This window comes from Lycium ferocissimum, chromosome 9, assembly GCF_029784015.1.
Source record: "Lycium ferocissimum isolate CSIRO_LF1 chromosome 9, AGI_CSIRO_Lferr_CH_V1, whole genome shotgun sequence".
NCBI classification, from domain to species: Eukaryota; Viridiplantae; Streptophyta; class Magnoliopsida; order Solanales; family Solanaceae; genus Lycium; species Lycium ferocissimum.
This window is the reverse complement of record NC_081350.1, coordinates 58,012,593-58,038,233: the sequence shown is the minus strand read 5'-3', so window position 1 is coordinate 58,038,233 and position 25,641 is coordinate 58,012,593. Positions and strand designations below refer to the sequence as shown.

The following is a 25,641-nucleotide window of genomic DNA, read 5'->3' as shown; positions in this document are numbered from 1 at the left end:
TCTAGGATAGATATAGTATCCTCTGGGTAGATCTGATTACACCAAAAACAAAAAAGCTTAATACAGTTAAGTTTGATCTCCTGCATTGTGTTGCTGCTGTTCTCAAAGCATCTAGAGTTCCTTTCTTTCCAACTTGCCCACCAAATGCAAGCAGGGACCATCCTCCATCTGTCTATGTCATCTGCTCCAGCTCCAGCTGCCTCCCAACTAAAGAGAGCTTCAGTAATCTTTCTAGGCATTGTCCAGGCCATGCCTCTGAGATTAATGAAGATCTTCCATAACTGATCAGTTATCCTGCAATGCAAAAATAGGTGATCAACTGTCTCTACTTCCTTTTCACAAAGAAAACATCTTGAGCACATAGTCCAGTTCCTCTTCTTTAAATTTTCATGTGTGAGCACAGCCTCCTTTGCCAGTAACCAGGAGAAGCATGCAACCTTGTATGGTATCTTTGTCTTCCAAATATGCTTCCAGGGCCAGTTGGTGACTTGAGGTGTTGGTTGGTTTATCATTTTATAGGCTGCATTAACACTGAATTTTCCACTGCTATGTCCCTGCCATCTCAATGTGTCATCTCCGTTTTGAGTTCCTGTGAAGTTATCCAGTTGTTTGTAGAACTCAACCATTCTATTTATCTCCCAATCATTCAGGTCTCTTCTGAGTATCAATTCCCAACCTTGAGGTGACCACATTTCAGCTATAGATCTTTGTTGGTGATGAGCTAAAGCATATACGTCAGAGAATAGATCCTTCAAAGCTCCATTCCCCAGCCAATTATCATTCCAGAAGGATGTCCTGTTACCATTTAGCACTCTGATTGAAACTTGGCTCTTTAGAGCTGGCCATAGTACCCTTATAGACCTCCAAAGACTAACTCCATAAGTTGAGTTTACTGGTTTAGTCATCCAGTTGTCTTCTACTTCATATTTGGCTTTGATTACCTTGCTCCATAAGCTTTGAGGGTCTTGAGAGTACCTCCATAACCACTTCAATTTGAGGGCTTTGTGATTCTTCAAATTTCTAATTCCCAATCCACCTTGAGCCTTGCTGAGAATTACCTCTTCCCACTTGACCAAGTGATAGGCTTTTTTTTTCTTTTTTACCTTGCCACAGAAAGTTCCTTCTTCTTGCAATGAACCCCACAGGAATGGGAAAAAGGGACATCATATAGGTTGGTAGTGAGTCCAATACAGAGTTAATTAGAGTGGGCCTTCCTCCCATTGACAAATATTGACACTTCCATCTTGAGAGCTTCTTTTCACATTTCTCCAGACAGTGTTCCATATTTCAGTAGATTTTGACTTGGCCCCCAGTGGCATGCCAAGATAAGTAGTAGGAAGAGTCCCCACTTCTCCCCCCAAGATCAGTGCCAAATCATCCATGTTTGTTACTTCATTAATTGGGAAGAGATGACTCTTTCTCCAATTAATATGCCGCCCAGAAAAGCCTTAAAAAAGGACCAGTATCATTCTCAAAATTCTCAGTTGTTCCACTTCTGCATCACAAAAGATCAGGAAGTGGTCCTCTATCACATGGAAGGCAGTGATTGGGATCAATATCTACGAGATGGCCGGGAATATGTTCTTGTTCGAGTTCCCAAACAGAAACATGGCGGAACAGATCATTCAGAAGGAGTGGCGATGGAAAAAGTCCAAGTTTCATCTTCAATGGTGGAACCCCTTTGTTGGATGTGCAACATCGTCGCAGAACACAACCACCACTTGGATTCGAGCATTGGGTATCCCTCTTCAGCTTTGGTCACAGAAAATTTTCATTGAAATTGGGAAACTTTGTGGTGGATGGGTCTCCACTGAGGAAGAAACAGAGTTGAAAAACCATCTAAAGTGGGCAAGAATTCAAGTTTCAGGTGACGGTCGGAATTGCCCCAATGAGGTGACAATAGAATGAGAAGGGATCAAGTTCTACATTCCTATTTGGGCTGAAAAGAAGGTTCGTTTTGAACCAGTGGCGCCGGCGATGGTGAACTTGATAGAAGAAACTGCTGGATTTGGGGATTCTTCAGACCTTAGGGTAAAAGCTTTACATGTTGAAGGAAAAGGACAGGGGAGCAGGCTTTTATCAGAGGAAGTACTGAAAGAGCATGTGGGGTGCTCAGAAACAGCTGGTCAAAATTTTAATTGGGACTTAAAGGCACGTGCAAAGGAGATGGAGGCCATAAAGGGTTTATTTAGACTATTGGGCCAGGACAATAGGCCCAAAGTGAGTAAAAAATGGTCTGGAAAAGATAGAGCAGCCCAAGTCATTTTTAATGACTTAACTGCTACACGTATGGAAGGTTTTTTTGATCCTTTGGCAGTAGAACCACAAAACCTTAATATTCAGGAGGTCTTTCCAGTGACGATGACAGAGGCGAGGGACTTGACACATGCAGGATTCAATAATTATGGGGAAAGAGTATCAGCCGAAGAAGACATGCAAAATAACATGTCTACATCTTTGACTGAAGTGAATTCTGCAGAAGGGGCACAAAATCCTGAGGAGCAGCACATCACGGTGATTGATCAAGATGTAGTAGGAACTGAAGAATGGGTGGTGGAAGATGCAGAACCAATCCAAGATGATCAGAGTTTAATTTGTCAAAAAGAGAAGGCTACATCAACATGGGTGCGACAAAACATGACTAAAATGGGAAAAAATTTTGGGGCCGACTTCTAGGGGCATGAGGAGGAAGCACGGGAATTATTGATGCAAATAGATAGCTACAGACAAGCAAGGCTCATGGAGACAGAGGCATCTATCAAGAGGCCTAGATACAAAGGGATACAAGAATTAAAGGGGCTTATCTCTTTTGATGTTAATTTCAAAAGTGATGGAAAAAGAGTCAGGGGAAAAGATGGAAACTTTTTACAATGAATCTCAAATTGGTATCATGGAGTGTAAGGGGATTAAACAACAGGGATAAAAGAATAATTGTGCAGAGTCTTTTGTATAATTGGAATGCTGATATCATATGTCTTCAGGAGTCTAAACTGGAGGGGGATGTAAAAGAGATTGTCAAAGAATTATGGGGAGGGAGATGGGTGAAATTTGCATGTTTACAAGCCCAGTGGCACTAGAGGGGGAATTTTGATGTTGTGGGATAGTAGAGCTTGGAGGGATATTCTGGAAATTGGATCATATACTCTAACCTGCAAGTTTGTGGCACTTCTTCAAGATTTTGAGTGCCACATAACTGGAGTATATGCTCCAAATTGCAGATTTGAGAGGGAGCATGTGTGGGAGGAAGTAGGAGCTGTTAGGGGTATGTTTGAGGGTCCATGGGCTGACTGTGGTGACTTTAATGTCACAAGATTTCTATCGGAGAAGAGGAATTGCAGAAGAAGAAACCCTGTAATGGAGGATTTTCAGATTTTATAGAAGACATGGAACTTTTGGATCTTCAACTAGAAGGAGGATGTTTTACTTGGCTAATGGGAGATAATAGTAGAATTGACAGGATTCTAATCTCTCAAGAGGGGGATGACAGGTTCAGGAATATCAAGCAGTCTGTATTGCATTGCAGAGACTGGAGTCTGATCATTTCCCTATCTCACTTCAATGTGGAATCTGGGAACGTAACAAGTCATATTTTAAATTTAAAAATTGGTGGCTGAATACAGCAGGATTTGTGGAAAGAATCAGACATTGGTGGAATTCTTTTATTGTCACAGGCAAACCCGATTATATTTTAGCTTACAAAGTTAAAGCATTAAAAGTCAAGCTAAAACTTGTCAAGGAAATCTGGGAATGCAAAAGGCTCAACTTTTGAGTCAATTGGCTACCTTTGATGCAATACAGGAGAATAGAATATTATCAGAAGAGGAATCAGTTTTGAAAGCTTCTCATTTGATGGAATATGATGAACACATTAAAAATGAGGAAATCTCATGGAGACAACGATCTAGGGCTTTATGGCTCAAAGAGGGGGACAAAAATACTAGTTTCTTCCACAAAGTGGCCAATGCACATCAGAGAAGTAACAATATTGACCAGCTTGTGATCCGAGATGAAGTTGTGGAAGATCCAGTAAGAATCAAGGGGGAAATTGTTGATTTCTACCGGAAACTGTACTCTGAGACTTATGAATGGAGGCCATCATTGAATTTGAACAATTGTCCTGTCATCACCGAAGAGGAAAATGCTGTTTTACAAGGTGAATTTAGTGAACAAGAGGTGTTGTCATGTCTAAAGATGTGTGCCATGGACAAAGCCCCTGGCCCAGATGGCTTCACAATGGGCTTTTTCATCAAATGTTGGGATGTTTTGAAGCATCATATCATGGAAACTTTCAAAAACTTTCACACTCATGGAGTTTTTGAGAAAAGCTATAATGCAACCTATATAAGCTTGATCCCAAAAAGAATAGAGCTAAGGAGTTGAGAGGCTTTAGACCCATTAGCCTTATAGGCAGTGTCTACAAGTTGATCTCAAAGGTGTTAACAGAGAGGCTGAAAAGAGTAATAAGCAAGCTGGTGGATGTCCAACAAAATGGCTTTTATTAAAGAGAGACAAATAATGGATGCTATTTTAATTGCTAATGAAGCTGTGGATTCCAGAATCAAACAAGGAAAGCCAGAAATTCTTTGCAAATTAGACATTGAAAAAGCATATGATCATGTCAATTGGGGTTTTCTATTGAAGATTCTGTCATGTATGGGCTTTGGAGAAAAATGGATAAAATGGATAAGATTTTGCATCTCAACTGTCAAGTTTTCCATCCTAATCAATGGCTCACCAGAAGGTTTTTTCTCATCTCAAAGAGGATTGAGGCAGGGTGACCCTTTGTCTCCTTTCTTGTTCATTCTAGTCATGGAGGGCCTGAACAATATGATTAAGGTGGCAAGAAACAATGAATGGATCAGAGGTTTTGAGGTGGCCACAAATTCAAATTCAATTGCCAACATGGAAGTCACACATCTCCAATATGCAGATGATACCTTAATTTTCTGTGATGCTGATGAAGATTATCTGAATATATTGAGATTAATCCTGGTGCTATTTGAAGGAGTTTCTGGCTTACACATTAATTGGAGAAAGAGTCACACGTATCCAGTCAATGTAGTGTCTAATATGGAGGAGTTGACTGGGATTTTAGATGGAGAAGTTGGATCATTGCCGACCACTTATTTGGGAATGCCGTTAGGTGCTAAATCAAAATCTATGAGTATTTGGAATTCTGTGATTGAAAAGTGTGAAAAGAAGTTGACTAGATGGAAATCACAATATATTTCTCTGGGAGGCAGTGTCACTCTCATTAACTCCGTGTTGGATGCACTGCCAACTTACATGATGTCCTTATTTCCCATTCCAGTGGAGATCATCCAAAGGCTTGACAAGATTAGGAGGGATTTTCTGTGGCTAGGTAGTCAAGACAAAAAGGTATTCCATCTAGTCAAATGGTGTGATGTTATGTTGGGGAAGAAACAAAGTGGATTAGGCATCAGGAATCTCAAATTGCAGAGTAAAGCTCTTAAACTAAAGTGGTTGTGGAGGTATGCTCAAGATAATCAATCTTACTGGGGAAGCATCATCAAGACAAAGTATGGTGAAGAAAGCAAATGGATGACCAAAGAGGTGAATACTCCTTATGGAGTTAGTTTGTGGAGATCCATAAGAGTATTATGGCCTTTCCTGTGGAATCATGCAACAGTACAGGTAAACAATGGAGATAAAACATCATTTTGGGAGGATAAATGGTTGGGCAATAGAAGTTTAAAGGACCTCTTTCCTGACATTTATGGGCTGGCTGTACATCAACAAAAAACTGTAGCTGAAACATGGACTCCTCAAGGATGGAACACTCAGTTTAGGAGGAATTTTAATGACTGGGAAATTGATTCACTGACTGAATTCTTTAGAAAGCTGGAAGAATTCAAAGTCATTCATGATGGAGTAGATAAACTATGGTGGAAAGAAGACAATAAAGGCATAATTAAAGTGAACTCAGCATACAAATTTTTGAACCAAGATAATCAACAGGTGCAACAGTGGCCTTGGAAGCATATATGGAAAGCGAAAATACCATACAAAGTAGCTTGTTTCACTTGGTTGTTGGCAAGGGAAGCTGTTTTGACCCAAGAAAACCTTAACAAGAGGAAGTTCTCTCTTTGTTCCAGATGCTATCTATGTGGAGAAGAGGCTGAAACAGTCAGCCATCTGTTTTTACAATGCAAGATAACAGATAAGCTATTGGAGGATTTTTGTTAACCTTAGGGGCTTGGCTTGGGTAATGCCTAACAAGATTACTCAAGTACTATATACCTGGGAGGAAGCAGGATTAGGAGCTGCAGACAGAGATAGATGGAGGGTTGTTCTAGCCTGTATATGGTGGACAATTTGGAAAGAGAGGAATTCAAGGTGTTTTGAGGACATCAGTAATGAAGCACAAAAGATCAAACTGAACTGCATTAGACTTTTTTGTTTTTGGTGTAAGCAGATATCTCCAGAAGATACTGAGTCCATTGTAGATATTCTAGGATCTTGGTAGAATGTTGGATCAGTTGTTTTCTTTTGCCTGATGTAAATATGGTTTTCAGCACAACCTGGTTTACTCTATACATACAATTGTTACCTTCTCAAAAAAAAAAAAAAAAGAAGATCTTCATACTTCAGCAATAGTGATGCCTTCTCCACCATTTCCCCTTCAGTTAGGATTCTTACTTCTAGTACTCTGTCCAGTACTGCTAATTGATTAAGCACGTCTGATTTTTGTACTTTCAGGTTGCTTTGGCTGCTTTTGCTCCACTCTCTTAGTTTACCTTTCAAGGCCTTCAATTTACAAGTTAGAATATAATCAGGTTTCCCTGAGAAGTCAAATGTTGTCCACCAACTCTTAATTCTATCAACAAAGCCATCATTATTCAACCACCAATTGTCAATTTTGAAGTATGACTTTGGTTGGTCCCAATCTCCTCATTGCAGAACAATAGGGACATGATCAGATGTCACTCTCTGAAGGAGAGATTGTTTAATATTTTTTTCTAAAACTGTCAACCCACTCTTCAGAGACCAGGATTCTGTCAATTTTTGAAGCACTAGTGTGATTGTCCCCTCTGTACCAAGTATAAGCACCTCCTTATAGCTGAAGATCAATAAGACTCATGTCCTCTATGAAGTCTGAGAATTCCACCATAGCTATGGACCTTCTCCTATAATTTCTTTTCTCTGTCGGGAATATAACAATATTGAAATCCCCACAAATTGCCCATGGGCCCTCCATCAAACCCCTGATAGCACTTATTCCCCCCCAAACCTCTTCTCTTTCAATGTCACAATTTGGAGCATACACCCTGTAATATGGCATTTAAAGTTCTGTAACTGGCCTTCAAATCTGCAAGTCAAAGTATATGACCCAATCTGAAGAATCTCCCCTTTCCATACCCTTCTATCCCATATCATCATGATTCCACCTCTAGTTCCACTGGCTTCTAGACATGCATAACTTGCCCATCTTCCTCCCCAAATATAATTAACAATATCTTCTACATTCCCCTCAAGCTTTGTTCCTGCAAACATGTAATGTCTGCACCCCAATCAAGAATAGAATTCTTCACCAACCTCCTCTTATCCATGCTATTTAATCCCTCACATTCCATGTGACTAATTTGAGCTTCATTGATCAATTAAAGTTAAAGCCCTTCCCCTGCTCCAGTTTCCATTACTTTTGAATTTAACATCAAAAGAGGCCAATCCCTTCAGTTCTTGTGTCCCCTTGAACTTGTTCTTCTTAATATTAATCTCTGATTCCAACTTCCTTGCTTGTCTACTACTATCAATCTGCAAGAGAAGTTCCATGGCTTCTTCCTCGTTCCCCTGAAAGTCAGCTCCAAACAATTTATTTAGCTTGAGTAAGTATCGGCGGACCCAAATAGGCGTATCTGTTTCTTTGTCTGAGCATCCATCTTGTTGATGAACCAAAATTGGTTCGGCATCCTCAACTTCCCAGATTTCCCCACAATTCCCCAATTCTGCAGTATCGCAATTAAGCTTTGGTTCCTCCCATTACTGTGATAGACATCTCTCCGCTGGTGTTCACCGGTCGTTTTTGTTCTCCCTTTTTCGAGCTTCTTCTAACGTAGGTCGACAATTCTCTGCTCGTCGAGTCAATTCCTGAAGAGTCCACTAATATCCTGTTAGAAGTAGGAGTAGTTTTCCTATGATCGGAGTTGCTCAAGAACCTTGATAGTTAGAGTTAGGAGGTTCACTAAACTCCTAAGGACCGAAGAAGCTCATGGACAGTTGTTGAGAAGTGCCTGGTGCATTGGTGCATGGAACCAGACTTGCTGTCTTTGTTCGGTGTGTGAGAGCATGTCCACCTTCTGACTCCGATGCAACTTCTTGTGTTGTGCTTTCTGTACCTTCTTGGTACTGTTTTATAAAACTTTTACCTTATCAACAACAAAAACCAAAAAAAGAAACTTCTCATGTTGTGCTGTAAAGTGCTCTAATGCTTGTGGTGGTGTTTGTTTACGCGCACATTCTTGGAAAACAAACTTTCTTGGATAGTATTCGGATATTGCACGATGACAATATTTTCTTCTCCTAGTGTCCTGGTAATCGCATCAGTAATTTGTCAAGAAAGCTTACTATGTGAGAAACAATATAAACAAGAAGCACACGAGGGTGTGACTTACCTATTAGTGTAAGCTGAAATGAAGATCATGGGAGAAAAAGGTTCAAATCCTAACAAAGGCTAAAAAAATAGAAGATTTCTTTTCATTCATCTGCCTAAGTTTGGTGGTAGAGTTACTCGATATTTGTACTTGGTAAAATAGTCAAAGTGCACACAAGTTGGGTCCGGTGCCATCGTTATTCTAAAAAGTAAATAAAACGATAAACAAGGAGAGCATAGAGAGAGGGAATGCATGGAGACTTATGTCTTGTGCCTGAAGGACTATAGTCACACTTAGAATTTACGCAGCTATATTTACCGGACGTAGGACATCAAGTATAGCTTCTTACAATCTTATAGCTCTAACCCCCCCCCCCCCCACCCCCAACACCCCACACACACACCAAAAAAAAAAAAAATCACAGAAATGTTCAACGTATGCACACTGATTCTATTTTTATTTTGTTATTTGGGTTCATCTCTCTTCATGTTAATCTCAAAAGATTCCCTATGCTTTTGCAGCCCTGGTTCTCCATTAATATGGGTTTTCACCATGTATTTATTAATTTACAATTTCAGGTTGTTTCTCGGTTTGATAGCCTTGATGTTTACCTCAATGTTGTAGATGCTCATATAGATATTGCTCTCCAAAAGCACATGGTAAGTCGAGAGAATTTTGTTGATTGGTTTACGTCTATCTAAAAGTTGTTCCATAGATCTTTTACTCTTGTGCAGCTATGCTACAAAGCATGATGTCATCTGCTATTGGCCGTGCTTCCTGTAGTATCTATTTTGTCATCGGAGCATATGTTGATTCAAATTAAACATGTGATGGTCCTTTTGCATCTTCAATGATTGTTACTAGTTTCTGTTATTTATGCTGTACATTCTTTAGTTTGTGCATAATTCCATCTGTTCTGTATAACTCAGTTTGGTTTAAGTAATTCATTTTTAGGTTGTTGAAAATTCCAAGAAACATATTAGACAATGCGGGATTGAGATTTTTTCTTTTTCAAGTCCTAACTCAACTTTTACGGATTGCACCTTGTCTTCAAATCTTCACTAATCCAATCAGTGGTGAAGTTTGTTCTAGCTTTTTGATTTATGTGAGAGCAGCACGTGACATCCAACCCTCCACATTTTGCTGACACCCATCTCTTCTTCTTCTTCCATTTTGTCTTAGACTCCAGCCTTTTTTTCCTTGCAACTTTAGCAATCAGTGCTCATAATGGTAACACTATGAGGGTGAGTTTCTTTAGGTCAGTTAATTTTTACGTTTTTATTATGTTCTTCGTTGTTCTCTTAGTTGGATGTGTCTGCTATTTTGGAAATGATTTATGCAAAAAATGTTTTTTGCTTCGATAGGGCTCTCATGAGGCCCTTACTTAAAAGGGCTTCAGCGCTAATTGATCTACTATCTCCGTGGATGCTTTCCCAACTCAGCATTAATGATTATCTTTACACCAGCCAATTCTGACACAACCTTCTGTTTTCTTTTCCTTGGATGATGTTTCATAGTTTACCTATTTCTTATGTTTAATTACGGTAAAATGTGAAATTTGATACCTTCAAGGAAAACAAGTTACACCAAAAGGGGAAAGTAACTTCCTTTTGGAAGTCCGTTTCCTATACTAATATCGTAAATCTTACTCATCCCTTGGTTCAATCAATATTTAAAGGTAATTTTTCAAAATTATACATCCCAGCACAACATATTGCACCCACGCAGCCTATTTTTAGTTTACACTTGCGTAGCCAACTTTGGTTTTCACAACTGTGCTTATACACCCGGTATACAACATTATACAATATTATACACTCACTGTAAACAATGTATCAACCTTGTATAAAAGTGTATAAGAGGTGTCCACACACTATTATATTGTGATACAAAATTATACAATAATTCATAAAAAGTTATACAAAAAATGTGTTTCGTCTCCTAACTCAACCACGAAACTCCATCCGAAATAGGTCAAATCTTCATCGAATAGCTTCAAATTTTAACCACAACTTCAAAATGACATCCAACAAACCCCAATCATAAATTTGTCAAAAATTTCAACAAATCACAAAACCCATTTATGAGTTTTCAAGCCTTTCATAAACTCCACCGATGGAGTTCTTAATTTTTTCACTTCAATTAACCCAATAATGTTTAAATCTGTGATGATAAACATGAATGTCATTCTCAATCAGTTTCTAAGCTTCAAAAAATGGATATCATAATCATAAGTTCAGGAATTATTGCCTTTTCCCTAAGTATTTGAAATTATATACAAAATGGGCTAAAGAGGCTAAGACCTGAAGGTATGGGCTCATTTTGTTTATAAACTTGGGCCAAGTGTTATAGAGTGTAAATATCTCATATGTAAATATTGTTGTTGTAAAGAATGGATCTTGGGCCTAACTCAACCCCAAAGCTAGCTCATAGGGTGATGATTGTCCAAGTCCACATAAGGAGATCAATTACTCATCCCATATTCGACCACGCTCCGGTTAACGAGGTTTGGGCGTGCGGAGGAGTATTAAGAGTCCCACATCGGATATGGGATGAGTAACTTAACCCCAAAAGCTAGCTCATGAGGGGAGGATTGCCCAAGTCCATATAAGGAGACGACCCATCCCCTTTTCATCAGATGTGGGACTCTTTAATAGTTGTCAGCTTTTAATACTAGAAAGTAGAAAATATTACACTCGGTGTACGATTACCATATGTTACCTACTTTTATATCCAACCAAACACTGGCAAATCAAAATTGATTTCCCAAGGTAAAAAAGTTTCAACAAAAAACACTTTCCGTGGAAACATTTTCCTTCATACCTAATGCATCCTCGGTTTATATGTGTGTTTTTCTTATTATTTTCATCTTGCAATATGTTGATGTGCACTCATCTCTAATATGCCTCATATACCATATGTCATTGTCTTAACTTTATGAGCCTCTTTTCCGCTTGTAACTAAGGACCCAATCATTATGTTATCTTTTGGTCTTTTTAAGTTTTCTTCACTGCTTTTGAAGCATCTGGTTTGCAAAAATGATGCTCCAGTAAGTAAAGTGTTATTGATTCTCTATTACAGGTAAGGTAGATGCTAGTGTTTGCTGATCTTAGAGCTCATGTTAGGAATGAGTAGCTCATAGAATAGTTGGGATGTCCCATGCTAGTGATATGACATGGGATTCATTAGGTAATTTAATATTTGGTGACCACTGTTCAGAGATAAAGCCAGTCAACTTGCCAAGCGCACCAATTACCAACTATGAAATTTATCTTGATTGCATCTGATTTGATATTTCTATATGATGAGGGTATTTGAATAGTTGTCTTCTCCTTGGTTATGAAGTCCCCAAAATGTGCTGCTCCTTTGTTTGTGTAGCTACTTTTCCTAATTCTGTCCTCTTGCGCAGAATAGTTATCTGGACAGCATATTAGATGGAATACTCGAGCGCACATCAAATGACGAGATTGGTGAAAATGGACTATCAAGTTTGCAATCGATTCTTCTGAAGCTTCTTAATCATTTTGACAACCTAGAGGACATATTGCAATTGGTAGGCTACTTGTCTTTGTGGTTGCTTAAATTCATTTTCCTTTTACAGTTGTTTCTTAGCTGTCCTATCCTCCTACTAGTCATTTTCTACCTTATGCTTTAGTCAGATAAAAATATGATAAACAATCATCAATAGACATGTTTACTTGTAAATTGGGCCCTGCAATCAGTTCTGTTATATCGTGGTAAAGGGAGATATGAATCACTTTATGTTGAGCAGGACTACCATCATCTTTTGCAGAACCATTTCAATCAAATATTAAGCGTGACGCAGGGGAGCTCTAAGACCATCATCAATATGCAGATCCTTAGTATAGCCACGAGGTATAATTGTTTTGACCTAATGTGTGTTTGAATTACACTTTTTATTTCATCGAGCAATAATCTCAGCATTTCTTCCTGCATAGGTATATCCGTTGCACCATTTAAGACGGAAAGAAACACTCCTATTGTTTAAAGTCACTCTGTAAGACCTGGCTGAATCACCTACCATTAGTGAAATTTTAAGATGATAACCACTTGTCGCGCTCCCTGATCCATGTAAAAAAGGTATACTCTTAAATATCATAGACCACAAAATTTTCTTGTTGGTCAATCTGCCTGACAGGGTGGTTTTGTATAGTCTCATCTTACGGATATGCATGGTCTCTGTAAGAAAATGGATATTTTTCCTCTTTATCTAAGTTTAATATATACAAAAGAACGAAGGGAATGACCACTTCGATTGCCCAAACAGTATTCCTTTAGCCATTTTAATAGAAGTACACTAAGCAATTATACTGGCATACGAAGCTGGAGCTCTCTCTTTGTTGTTATACTGGCATACGAAGCTGGAGCTCTCTCTTTGTTGTTTTTCACCTTTATGTATTTGTGTGCAAATTACATAAACAGTATACTGGCTCTTTAGAATGTGTATGATGGCTACACAAAATTATGACCCCTCAGATGGGGAAGTTCATTACCATCCCACGTGTAAATAAAATGCGTCCTTCTTAATTATTGACGAGAAATTGAAGTACAACAACAACAAAAACTACGCCTCAAACCCAAGTTAGTTGGGTCAGCTGTATGAATATTCATTGTCATAAATGCTCTAATTTTGGTCCATAAAATTTCAATACACATACTTAAGGATTATCTGACACTAGGGGTTATTCTCGAATATACTCTAGTGGTTATGTCCTATAATACTCAGAGTCTTTTAATTGGCTTCACTTATACAAATTATCCACTTCCATTGTTTTCTATCCTTTGCTTGATCTCCCTGAATTCCGGGGTAGTCTAAATCTTTTGAGTTAACTTTTTTCCATGTGATTTTAGATCTATCTCTTCCTCTTTTAACACATTCAATCATCATGTTTTCACATCTAAGAGCCGATGCATGTAGAGGCCTACATAACACGTGGCTAAATCATCCCAAGCGATATTCTTTCATTTTATGCTCTATGTACGCTACTTGCACCTTCTGATGGATATGATCATTTCTGATCTTATCTAATCTTGTATGGCCGCACATCCATCTTAACATTCGCATATCTGCAACACTGATCTTGTGGACATGTTGCGCTTTAGAGGCCCAACATTCACTCTCATAGAACATTATTGGCCTTAAAATCATTCTATAGAACTTAACTATTGTTGAATTTGCTGCAAAGGTAACTGATGGTTTCGTGGGCACAATTAAATTTTCTTCTTTATTTGGAAGATATCTTTTTTGAAATGTGAAAACAAACTGTCAGTTCCTCTAATGGAAATATAATTGTCATTTATCAACTTTTCTTGTTTTCTCTATTAGGAATTCTTGTGTTCGAGATCCTACAACCATTCAATTCCTTTTCGAAGTTTCAAGGTCCTTGCATGATAGCATAGATCTCTCAACTATTAAAGACAAGGAGAACAACCGTTCAGCACATTTAATTTCTCGTTTTATACACATGGTAATGAAATATTGTTTGCAAATAATATCCTTTTTCTTGATGGTAGGTTAAGAGATGCTAAGTACAACACATTAGTGCTTTACATGTGCTAATACATTTCTTTATCATAATATTCAGGTTGATTATGGTTCTGAAGTTGAACGTCACTTAGCTTTTTTGGTTCAGTGCCGTGGAGCTTTTGGAAGCATGAGTGAAGTCAAGGTTAATGTTCTCCAAAATATAAAAGATGTCCTCAATGGATTACTGAAAAATCTTATCTTATTTTCTGCTTCCATGAATCATGCATGGGGGACAGTTTTTGGTTATGTGATTTCTTTTTATGTTTCTGTAATATGAATGTGATGTCGCTTTGTAGAGTTTTACAATATCCTCGACTCTTACTTCTTGTTCCCCAGTTCTTTTTATCCCTGTCAGTTGGTGGTATGATGTTATTTCTGTCTTTTTGAAGAGAATTATTCTTTCCAGTTTAACTGAAAGACCATAGCTGTACTTCCTCTCCTCGTTGTGTGTGTATATTGGTCTGCCTATTGCTGGACGTGGTGCATGTAATAGTGATCTTATGACACATGTCTTCTCCCTAACCTGTTTTTCCCTGTATGTTGGAAGTACTCTGGTGTGGTGGACTATTTCCTCACATAACTATGAAGTCTTCTTTTATAGAAACATGAAAGAATGTTGGGAAATATTTATCTTGACCTGTCCAAGTTTTACCTACAATCAGCTGTTTCAACTAACTCTCATGATATGGATGTCAAGGAGAATATAGATTGGTGTTAGGGAATTGAAGTAGTGATATATTGCTAAAGAAAACTTTCAAGAAACTGCTCGAGTTTTAGCAAAAGCGGCTCTCCGGGGTCGTATCGATTGGTTGAAAGGCCTAAACTTATTAATACCGCTGCTAAAGCAGTACTACTATTAGGGGAAGTGCAATGCCCAGGAAACAAATAAGTCCGGAAAGCTGGAGTCTTAAATAGATGATACTCTATTAGGGTCCTTTCGAGTCTTAGATTATAGTTGGGAACAATTGAACCATGGGATATGCAAAGAAAAGGCCCTCTGTTTATTTATTTACTTTTTGATGAAAAGGTAAGGAAAGAAAAGCTTCTCTATAATCATCCCGCAGTGAACACAATAAATTCTTTAATTAGCAAACAAATATTTCCTGTTATTAGCTTAAGTTTGATAGTGTGGTGAACTCTTGTGACATTTACAGACATGGAGGATATGCAGAATAAGTTTCTAGCAAGATAATGTAGGTCATTCACATTGAATTAATACTTTGCCAAAAGAGTGTTTATTTTGGGTTAAGCAACACAGACTTTTGCAAGTTAATGAATTTGTTTCTTAATCTTCCACGGAAAGGGTAGAGGGTAAAGTTAACAAATAACTTTTGAAGGGATCGAAAACTCATTGTTGCATATTAAGAGTTCTCTTTTATTTAAACTATATTTTTGGTGTAAACAAGAACTTGCAACTTGTGTAGATATTGGTTAAGACTTTGGGAAGCTTAATATGTACTTGTAAGGTGTAGATTTTTCACTAGACAACACCAACTTTGTTTAATGTTAATAAATACTTTATGTTAACCCAGAAAAGGAGAAAATTGATCCTCTATATTGCACTGCATGACTTGTAATTAGCGTAAGTTTAATGAGTTGATCCATGCAAAATTACTCCTTTTGCCCACAAAAATGAATTAGTTGTTGAAGGTTCTTTATTTATAGAACAAGTTAAAAAGGTCCTTTGCTTTCTAACATTACTTGCAACATTCTGTGTCAAAAGAGCCCTAAAATCACATGATAGGAAGTTGTCTCAAAAGACCTGCAATTTCTCGGAATCCATGTAGATTTAGCAAAAAATAGAACACAGTAGAAGAAAAATATCCATATAGGTGATATCAACTACTTCTTCCATTAGTTTATATGGCGTGTTTGACTTGGCACAAAGTTTAAGAAAGAAAGATTTTTACACTTGAGGTTTTAAACATGCCATGGCATTTATGTGGTTGTAAGAGCATTTCATTAAGGTAAAACAGGAAGTCTAAAGTTTGTTACCTTTATCAAAAAAACAGGAAGTCTAAAGTTAAGAAGTTAACAATTACAGAAAAGAGTAATTCTTTTTGGAACATACTAAAAACGAAAGAGTGTCACATAAATGGAACAAAGGGAGTAGTTCAGATTAGGGCTTAGTCATATTGGTATGCTGATTTAAGTACAATGACTTATGGAGTCTTATAATTTTGTAAGGGAGTAAAAGATATAGAGAACTTATAGTGTTCCAAAACCAAAATCATTGAATATTGGACTATAACAGGTCTAAAGGAATTCCATTGTTATGAGGTGTAGTGTTTCTTATTGTTTCCTTTCAACGTTGCTAACAAACTCCCACTTGATTGCCTTTTAAGTTAGCATGGTGTATAAGTTAGACATAGCAGAAAGGTTTGAGCTCGGCATAGATCTTTTGAAACTGATTATTGCTCCAAGTAGTTCTTGTTGATGAGTGACAGTTCTGGTATCTTCTGCTTCTTTCAGGAGACAATTGTTCATTCCAGCAATTTACTGGTGGTTAAAGCTACACGGAATGACATTAGTGATGTTATTTTTGTAAAATCTTGTATAGCATGCAGTGAGGTTACAATACCATCTATCCCATCTCATATGAAACAGTTAAATCTCTACTTGGAAACTGCAGAGGTAATGTTAGTTCTTTCTTTATTCTTATATTTTGAAGTGGTGTTAATTCAGATGAATCTTTTATTTTTGTCTCTCAGGTTGCATTAATGGCTGGTTTAGTTTCTCACTCGGATGGACTTATAGATTCAGCATTGAGGTGCTTGCATAATGTTGACTTACTGGAAGGTTTGTCTATGAATTCTTCTCCAGATGGCTCGGTATATATTAGTAGTCGACTCAAAGTTGTAGATTTGCAATGCGCAAGATTAAACCGAGCTGGATGATTTCTTTCACTGCCTTCTCTATTCCTCTCCCTATCCTGAAAATGTATCACTTACAATAGCTTTTCGAAACCGATTTTGGAGTAAAGTTCCTCTCTTGATTTCGAGTTAAGTTTATATCACCATTGCCTGGAATATCCGTCACGATACACATAATAGGTGACTAAGTATTTAATATAAAAGGTAAGACAGTTTCATTCTCACTTGCTTTAACATTAGTAGAAAGCTTACAATCATAACATGGGCAATGGATAATTAAGCATCTCAGTTAATTATTGAGAACAAGAAGGAAGTCAAGCTTATGGGCATTGTCCAAAATCGCATTTTGCTAAAAATCAGTCAAAAATGACATGATTTCCCCTTCTGGGAGGATGAGTCAAGTGCTTGTTGCCTCTATTCACATTTTTACATTACTTAAAAAAAAAAAATTACTTGCACCAAATGGCGTGGGCAGCTTAGAGGTTTTGGAGATGCTCCGTGAGTCTAGCTTTTGTATTTGAGCTTTTGAGCTGATAGGATATGGGACATGGGTTTGCCTTTTGAACTTTTGGAGATATTGTTGGTGAATATGATGATGACAAGATTATAAAGAGGAAAAGGGAAGGCAAAGTTCTCAGTTGTTTCAGTGCCAGAGCAGTAACAAGGTGCAATAATTGTGTGGAAACATATTGCTGTTTCCATTTACCTGAGTTCTCCAAGATCTTTTAATGTTTGACCCTGCATATCTTTGACTAAAGACCTGATCAAATATTCAAATTAATGTGTCTTTTGCATCTCCTGTGAACCTTCTTTGTCTGAATTTGAGAGGTATTTATGCGTGTTGCTGTATCAAGAAGCTACCAGATTTAAGATATTCGACCCCAGTTTTATCGTGGTTTTCCTTGGTAAATTATTGAATTGCAATAACATCATCTGCAGGCTCAAGGATGCCCAAGGACATTGATGGGTTTCAATCAACATTATGCAAATTTTGCAGTCTTATTGTTATGATTCCAGGTTTTTGATATGTTCCTCTTCATTTCTTCTATTTTGCTTGTCCTTGGTATTTTGTCATCTTGGAACTTACGACAGCATGTTGGAAGCTGTACTGTCAACTGCTTGGGAATGGCCACCTGGTGAACCTGTAATGTGAAAAGTTAATTTGAACAAACTGCATACAGATGTAGTGTAGTGGGCAAGAACAAAAATCAAAATCCAGTCTGACATTTTCGGATATCCCAATAACCATGGGCTAAAATGCTCTAATAAAGTGGGAAAATTCTATAGGAGGAAGTGTTTAGTCTCTCATTTAGCATTGGAGCTGATACAATATGAAGAGAAGCTTGATTCATTTGATTGATATCTCCAATTTCTAATCAACTGTTTGATCCAGACAGTTCCCAAGTTGCCACAACCATTGCTTGATATTCTGTTTTTGCACTAGCTTGAGCAACTACATTCTATTTCTTGCTCTTCCAAAATACAAAATTACCTCCTATAGAACACAATATCCAAATGTAAATTGTCTATAATAATGTGATTTGCCCAATCTGTGTCTGTGTCCAATGATCTGAGCATGACTTCGATCCTCAAAAAGTAGTCCTTTGCCTGAGGTTGATTTTATATAGAAGAATACGAACAATTGCATTCCCATGACTATCAGACGGAGAGTCGATAAATGTGTGTATCCTCGATAATCTCATTTCTTTCGCGAAATCTTGGTGATTTTCTCTATCTAATTGACTTACAATACTTATGTAAGAAGTTAAGGTACGGGAAAAATATTACTCCTATTAAGATACAAGACTGTATTATTACATTGAGCCCTATTTATAGACAATATATTACAATCCTTTTCCATGTAGGATACTATACACATTAATATTTAACACCCCCATAAGCTGATGCATATAAGTCATAGGTGTTGAGCTTGTTATAGACGTAATTAATACGAGGACCACTGAGGAAGTTTGTGAAAATATCTGCAAGATGATCCTTTGACTTCACAAATTTTGTGACAATATCTGCTGAGGGTATCTTTTTTTCTGATAAAGTAACAATCTCAATGTGCTTAGTCCTCTCATGAAATGTCGGATTTGATTAATATCAAGGGTCGCTTGATTATCACAAATAAGTTTCATCTGACTGATTTCTCCAAATTTTATTTCTCTGAGCAACTATTTGATCCAGACTAGATCACAAATTGCTATAGCCATTGCTCAATATCCTGCTTCTGCACTAGATCGAGCAACCACATTCTGTTTCCTACTCTTCCAGGACACCAAAGTACCTCCTACTAAAATACAATATCCAGATGTAAAAACGTCTATCACAAGGTCATCCTGTCGCACGTCTGCATATCCAACGACCTGCTCATCGCCTTAATCCTCGAAGAGTAGTCCTTTGCCTAGAGTTGACTTTATACATCGCATAATGCGTACAACCGCATCTAATGACTATCACATGGAGAACCTATAAACTACTCCCTCTGTCCAAATTTATGTGGCACTTTTGGCTACCCGAGATTCAAACTGAATGAACTTTGACCAACATTTTAAGATGTGTTTTTTCACCAAATTGATACGAGAAATGTTGCAACTTATAGTACTTTTCATGTAGTTTTCAAATATATAAATTTTAATGTTGAAATATTGAGTTAATCTAAACCAATTGAGCTTCAAAATTTAGTCAAATTGACTCTCGAAAAGCGAAAAGTGCCATATAAATTGGGACGGAGGGAGTAACTTGCAACACTCAAAGAAAAGAAATGCCACAATTATCTCATAACTGAGAGATAATTCAACTTACCAACCAGAGAGATCTCTTCCCATATGTTCTAGCCTTGGTGGATAGAGTTACTTGGTACCTGTTGCTGGTGGGGGTGGCAGGTATCCCGTGGAACTAGTCGAGGTGCGCGCAAGCTTGACCGGACATCACGGTTATCAAAAAAAGCAAAAAAAAAAAAAAAAAGAAAAGAAAAAAAAGATAATTCAACTTACCAAACAGCTGCCTATATCTTCCAGGATCACTGAATGGCTCCCCATGTCCTGGCAGGACTTTAGCATTCAGATCCATAGGAGTGTCGGTGGGTCTACATCCCGTCATTCCTGTGTCCTCAAGAATGTCTAAGGCCTACTTTCGTTGTGAAAAAACAATGCCTGATCTGGTTGCACCAGATCTGAAGCTCACTGGAAAAAATTGCACGGTGACTATCTTCCTTTCCTGGACGTGTTGGTAAATGCACAACATAATTTTCTCACCAATGCTCAGATATCATGTGAGAGTAACAAGACAAGAAAGGAAGAATTGAGTGAAAACCCAGCTTAATTATTCCTTCAAGCTATTGGGTTCAAATAGTGAATGTACAAGTGCCAGAACAGGAAATAATCAATCTAATCCTAATTGATTAACAATGTTATTTAAAATATTCTTAACAGTGAGGGTCTAGCTTCCAAGATTGTGCGAGGAGAGAGTATTACTAGATCGGATGGTGACTAAAACTAAGTGATGGAGAAGCAAAAAGTTGCGGAGTTGGATCATGAAAATGTCTCTCGGTAACTGTGCAGAAATGGAAATATAGAGCTTTTAATGTGATGAATATAGTTTTCAATCAGTTAAGAGTTATATATTTTGTAGAAATTATGTTGCCAACCGTGGAGTTGTTGAACTCTTTGAGACGAACCGTGTTCCTTTTTTGCTCATCTTTATAAGCACTTGCATAAGATTGGCCACAATTGGAATCCAATTTGCCACAATTTGGGTGTATATTTTGCATTGGAAACAGATACTCCCTCTCTCCCACAAAGATTATCCTCCTTTGCTTTTTAGTCTGTCCCAAAAAGATTGTCCCCTTTCTATATTTAGAAATAATTTTAACTTTATGAAATGATTTACAGCCACACAAATATCTAAGGCTTGTTTTGGACCATACATTTCAAAAGTCTTCCTTGATTTCTTAAACTTTGTGCCAAGTCAAAAGAGGACAATCTTTTTGGGACGGAGGGAGTAATTCAATAATGAAGGGGAGCCTTGGCGTAACTGGTAAAGTTGCTGCCATGTGACCAGGAGGTCACGGGTTCGAGCTGTGGAAACAGCCTCGTGCAGAAATGCAAGGTAAGGCTGCGTACAATAGACCCTTGTGGTCCGGCCCTTCCCCGGACCCCGCGCATAGCGGGAGCTTAGTGCACCGGGCTGCCCTTTTTTTAGGGAGTAATTCAATAATGCTTAAGGCCCTAGAACTTTGTCAATGAACTGCATAAACTGAATTTTCTTTTTTGATAAAGCATGAACTGATTTTCTGCCTGAAGTTTATGGAAAAGTAAATCGTCGACCCAACTGGTAACATCTTCCTAACTAATATAAGCAAAAAGCTAATGATACAAGTGTGATAATATGTTTAGACGTCTAGATTGAATATCATGTTATACTGCCAATGAGCTTTACGACATTGCCTTACTTCCTGGATTCTCATTCTAGGTAACATTGAACTAGGAGTCACTAGCATCCCCAGAAAATTTTTTTCTCTCCTCAGCTCCTTGTCATGGTGAGACAACCCTATATCTTCTTTTATCATTTTCTTTCCATTCTCTATTAATGTTCTATTGTTGTGTTATAGGATGCTGCCAAGTATGAAGGCAAAGGTGTTATGTGCACTCATCTTAACAGTTGCTGCATTATCACAGAATAATCTCCTGTACCATGCAATACATGATGAGGTATTCCTGTTGTTTCATAAGTATAAACTTTGGTTATACATTACATCAATTTTCAGATGTATTATATTTCATTCAAGGAAACTAACGTCTGTGGTTAAGCTTGTAATATAATTTGTGCTAAGGCAATTAAAGATGATTTATGTAGGTGAACTTCCTGCTGCTATAATTAGGCCCTAGCAGATTAGTCTTGTAAATATTTGGAGTGTTATATATGTCCTATTTAAAAATATATAGGACAGGGAACATTTCCTTGAAGATTCATTGCATCGGCATCTTTTATATCTAGTTCTATAGGCTCATGCACGTTGATATCCTGTTATCCAGCTTAGCAGACTGTATGGTTATTCTCCTTCTTGGGAATATTATTTTTAATGGAGGCGGACACATTGAACATTATATAGCAACCACATCTAACATTTACATTTGTGATGATTAGAGATGAATTCTTATCTAAGGGATGGGTGTCACTGCTGTGCAATGCATCAGCTGTAGCGAAGTAGGAAGATATTATATGCCTGCAAAGGTCGGCTCATTAAGAAACGAGATAGGGTTGAATCAAATGATTCACTTTACCTCAAAAAATAATAATTGAGGTTTTGTATTACGGGTTAATCCTACTCTACTAGCGCTAATAGGCAGCATAGTGGAAGAAGCGCTACACCTAGGAATCAACAACACGAAAACTTTGTTCTAAGTCATAAATGATTCACTCAGGTCAGCTGGATAAGCCGGTCTTCATATATTAGGTACTTTTAATATGGGAAAATGGTTAAGAAGAGTTGCGTGTGAGAAGAATGCTATGGAAGAAGATGATTTGGGTGTAGTATGGACATGACTGATATGAATGTTAAGGAGGTGACAACTACCTACGGGGACAAGCGTGCGGAAATGGATTATGAAGGGACTTTGATCTTTTCAAAGTTTATTGGATTCTAGGTGGGAACTGTAAACTGAATACGGTTCTGGCTTGATGTATGGTATGGTGACACCACATCGAAAGAGGCGTCCCAAATTTACTTTTCCGTTACGAGTGACAACCTAGGTCATGGTAGTGGAGGTCCATAAAAGTGGCGGTCTGTAAGACCTCTACAGGGCTGGGAATTTGAAGAGGTGAAAACATTCTTCCAGAGGTTATACGTCCCACACGGTTCAGAGAGGATGATAGATTTTTAAAGGGTCATCTAGTAAATACTTCACAGTGAAGTCATGCTATCATGTTCAATTTGTAGAAGCAATGCCCGTTTGGAAATCATTATGAAGATCTAGAGCTTCAAGGATGGTGGAGTCTTCTATGTCATATGCAGTATAGGATGCTATTTTGGCAGTAGACAATCTAAGGCAAAAAATGTATTATTATTAACTGTTGTCTATAATGCAAACAACACGGAAATGACACCAACCACCTCTTGTTACATTGTAGGTTTCTTTGGAACTTTGAACTTTGATATTTTATGCTTTTATTAAGTGCGCTGTGTCTGAGAACTGTGGTACAAATGTCAATTATCAGGTTAGGAACTAGCAGAAATTGGTTTTGGAAGAACGGCGCATTTCCTTTTTTTAGGATAATATGGAGAGAAATAAATCAATTAATTTTGGACTAAGGTATACTTGATTAATGTATGGAGAGAAAGAGAAAGGGACTTTTGAAGGAGCTGAGAGTTCACTGTTAAGTGATTAGAGTTCTCTGCTGTCCGCTTTGTATTTTTGGCACAAACAGGAAAAACAGTCTTGTATGCATGATTTGGTAGTTCTTTGAAAGTCTTAATACATGTTTGTATTATCTAATTTGTTATTACGAACCAACTTTGTGTCTCATTAACAAATACTATAAAAAAGTTAACAAAAGCGTTGACCTATCAGATAAATAAATTAATTTTCGTTCAAGCAACACAAACCAAAGAGTGTGGGCATATAAGTAAAGATGTCTGAGGAATAAACTGTAAGATTCAATCCCTTGGTAAAACTGCGGATGGGAGAGGGTGGTAAGCGGAGGGAGGGAAGGAGAATGATTTTCTATTAGGAGGTACTGTTAGAATGTTGAATTTTGTGTTAAAATGTTACTAACATCTTGTTAGGAGATATTGTATCACACTAGAGAATTATAATATGTGTCGTGTTTTGACACCTGTAAAATAGTGTCTTGAATGCATCAAGTCATCACTCTCCGCTTCTCTTATTTTTTCTGATTGAGACAGTTCTAAAATTTGGCTACCACATCTTGAGCGGCCCTTACAATGGGTGTGGCATGAATGGTGCACGAGTACAACTTGATAAAGGAAAAAAACATTATTGACATTAAGTCATATTAGTGGGATTTCACTGGGTATATTGTTGTTTACATCAAATCATATTAGGCCATTCTACATGTGGCTGTTTTGTTTACTGGTGGAATGAGAAACTATACATGTGCGCATTTCATCTACTAGAACGAAAATGCCAGTTATAAATATATTTTTTCTTTTGAGAAAGGTTAGATTGTAATTATAATTATTTTTGTGGGCATACACGCAAGCTGGCCCGGACACCACGGTTATTAGAAAAAAAAATAAAAAAATTGTGGGCATAACAACTTGCACTTTCTGGTACTCTATGTTAATAAATGATGGATATGTGAAAGATTGTCCTAACAAAGGAACCACCATCATTCTCTTCCTAGTTTTTCATTCCTTTGATTTGATATCTACATATTTTTCTATTTCTTTCGTAAGTGTCCTACTGCATTTACCCTCTCAATATTGATTTATCACGCATTCAGGTTATGGGCAATGACTCTTTGTTCTATTGTGATCAACAATATCTGCAAGAGCTTCTTTCATTTTCTGCTGTTATTCTTCAGAGCTTAATTGATACCGTCTTACAAGAACCGAACCAGGTAACATCTTGCTCATCCCTTGCTCTTCCATGAAAGATAAAAGAATAAGGGACCGTTATTAAGCTAAGTCTGAATACTGTCTTTGAAGGCTGTCCGAGGAAATCTTGCACTTGATGCTTGCAATGCTATTGCATCTTCTTTTGAAGTAAGTCACAGTTCTTTTTTTTTTTTTTTTTTTCCCCTGAAATATTTGACTGAAGGACCTCACGTCCTGGTTGGTATCTAAAACTGCACCCAATCCAAGACATTCAAATTGGTACCAGTACCAAATATAGAAAAAAAAAAAAAAAAGCTTTTTCAAATCTGTCCCATCTCTTATGGACGGATGTTTAGAAGTTGGAATGTTTGTAAGGTTTGGTACAAGTAAATAGTTAAAGTTCCCTTGTTTAAGCCTAGCATGCTTGTTAAACAGGTATGTCAAGGAGCATCTGATATTTGCTCCAAGCTAGTCGAAATTGCCAAGCTGTCTTTGAGATCTGACAACAAATATCTTCAATCTACTGTTGAGTTTCTCAACAGCCGTGGACTTATGCAAGGGAAGAGTCGTAAAAAGCAGGAAAATAACATGATCTGCGAAAGTGATGTGTAGCTTACTTTGTCACTGTAGTCTTCTTTTGTATAATAATTGAAGCTTTTCTGGTGTTCGAGAGTAGGTTGTTTGTCTCTAGTTGTCTCTTCATTTGAATTGTCTACTTTGGTTTATTCACTTCGAGGATCATGTGCTATATGGTTTACCTGGGAAAGTTAAAATAGGTTATACCACATTCAGAGAAAGTACATTGGTTTATGATCTGTGCCTGTGTTATCAAGCTGTTTTAATCAGTTGAAAACCAATTTGTATTTAGAATAAAGTGTTGGAAAAAGAAATTTACTTTTTGTCAGATGCCCTCAAATTTTACTTCTCTTGCTCAACTGGAGATGAATATCAACTGGTAGTATGTTGAATGTCATCTAATGAAGGGAGGTAGTAAGATAAACAGAGTTTGCGAGTTCCGTTTTAAGATGTGAAAATGTTTTCCAA

At 37.5% G+C, this 25,641-nt stretch overlaps 1 protein-coding gene across 4 annotated transcripts in view; it reads left to right on the top strand.

Annotated features, from left to right (window-relative positions):
• The window catches only part of LOC132031375 (uncharacterized), a 39,581-nt gene extending 14,080 nt beyond the window's left edge, over positions 1-25,501 (top strand). The window contains exons 11-23 of one of the 4 annotated variants that reach the window (XM_059421313.1): positions 9,191-9,271; positions 12,022-12,165; positions 12,406-12,488; positions 13,960-14,101; positions 14,219-14,302; positions 16,633-16,794; positions 16,872-16,959; positions 17,973-18,050; positions 21,510-21,576; positions 21,649-21,748; positions 24,504-24,620; positions 24,709-24,765; positions 25,033-25,501. In XM_059421313.1, coding sequence (XP_059277296.1) covers positions 9,191-9,271; positions 12,022-12,165; positions 12,406-12,488; positions 13,960-14,101; positions 14,219-14,302; positions 16,633-16,794; positions 16,872-16,959; positions 17,973-18,050; positions 21,510-21,576; positions 21,649-21,748; positions 24,504-24,620; positions 24,709-24,765; positions 25,033-25,209 — 1,380 coding nt within the window. In that variant the 3' untranslated portion in view covers positions 25,210-25,501. Of the gene's footprint in view, positions 1-9,190; positions 9,272-12,021; positions 12,166-12,405; positions 12,489-13,959; positions 14,102-14,218; positions 14,303-16,632; positions 16,795-16,871; positions 16,992-17,972; positions 18,051-21,509; positions 21,577-21,648; positions 21,749-24,503; positions 24,621-24,708; positions 24,766-25,032 lie in introns of those variants that run through there. The other 3 variants (XR_009408256.1, XR_009408257.1, XR_009408255.1) reach the window with 3 other exon arrangements.
• The last annotated feature ends 140 nt before the right edge of the window (positions 25,502-25,641 follow it).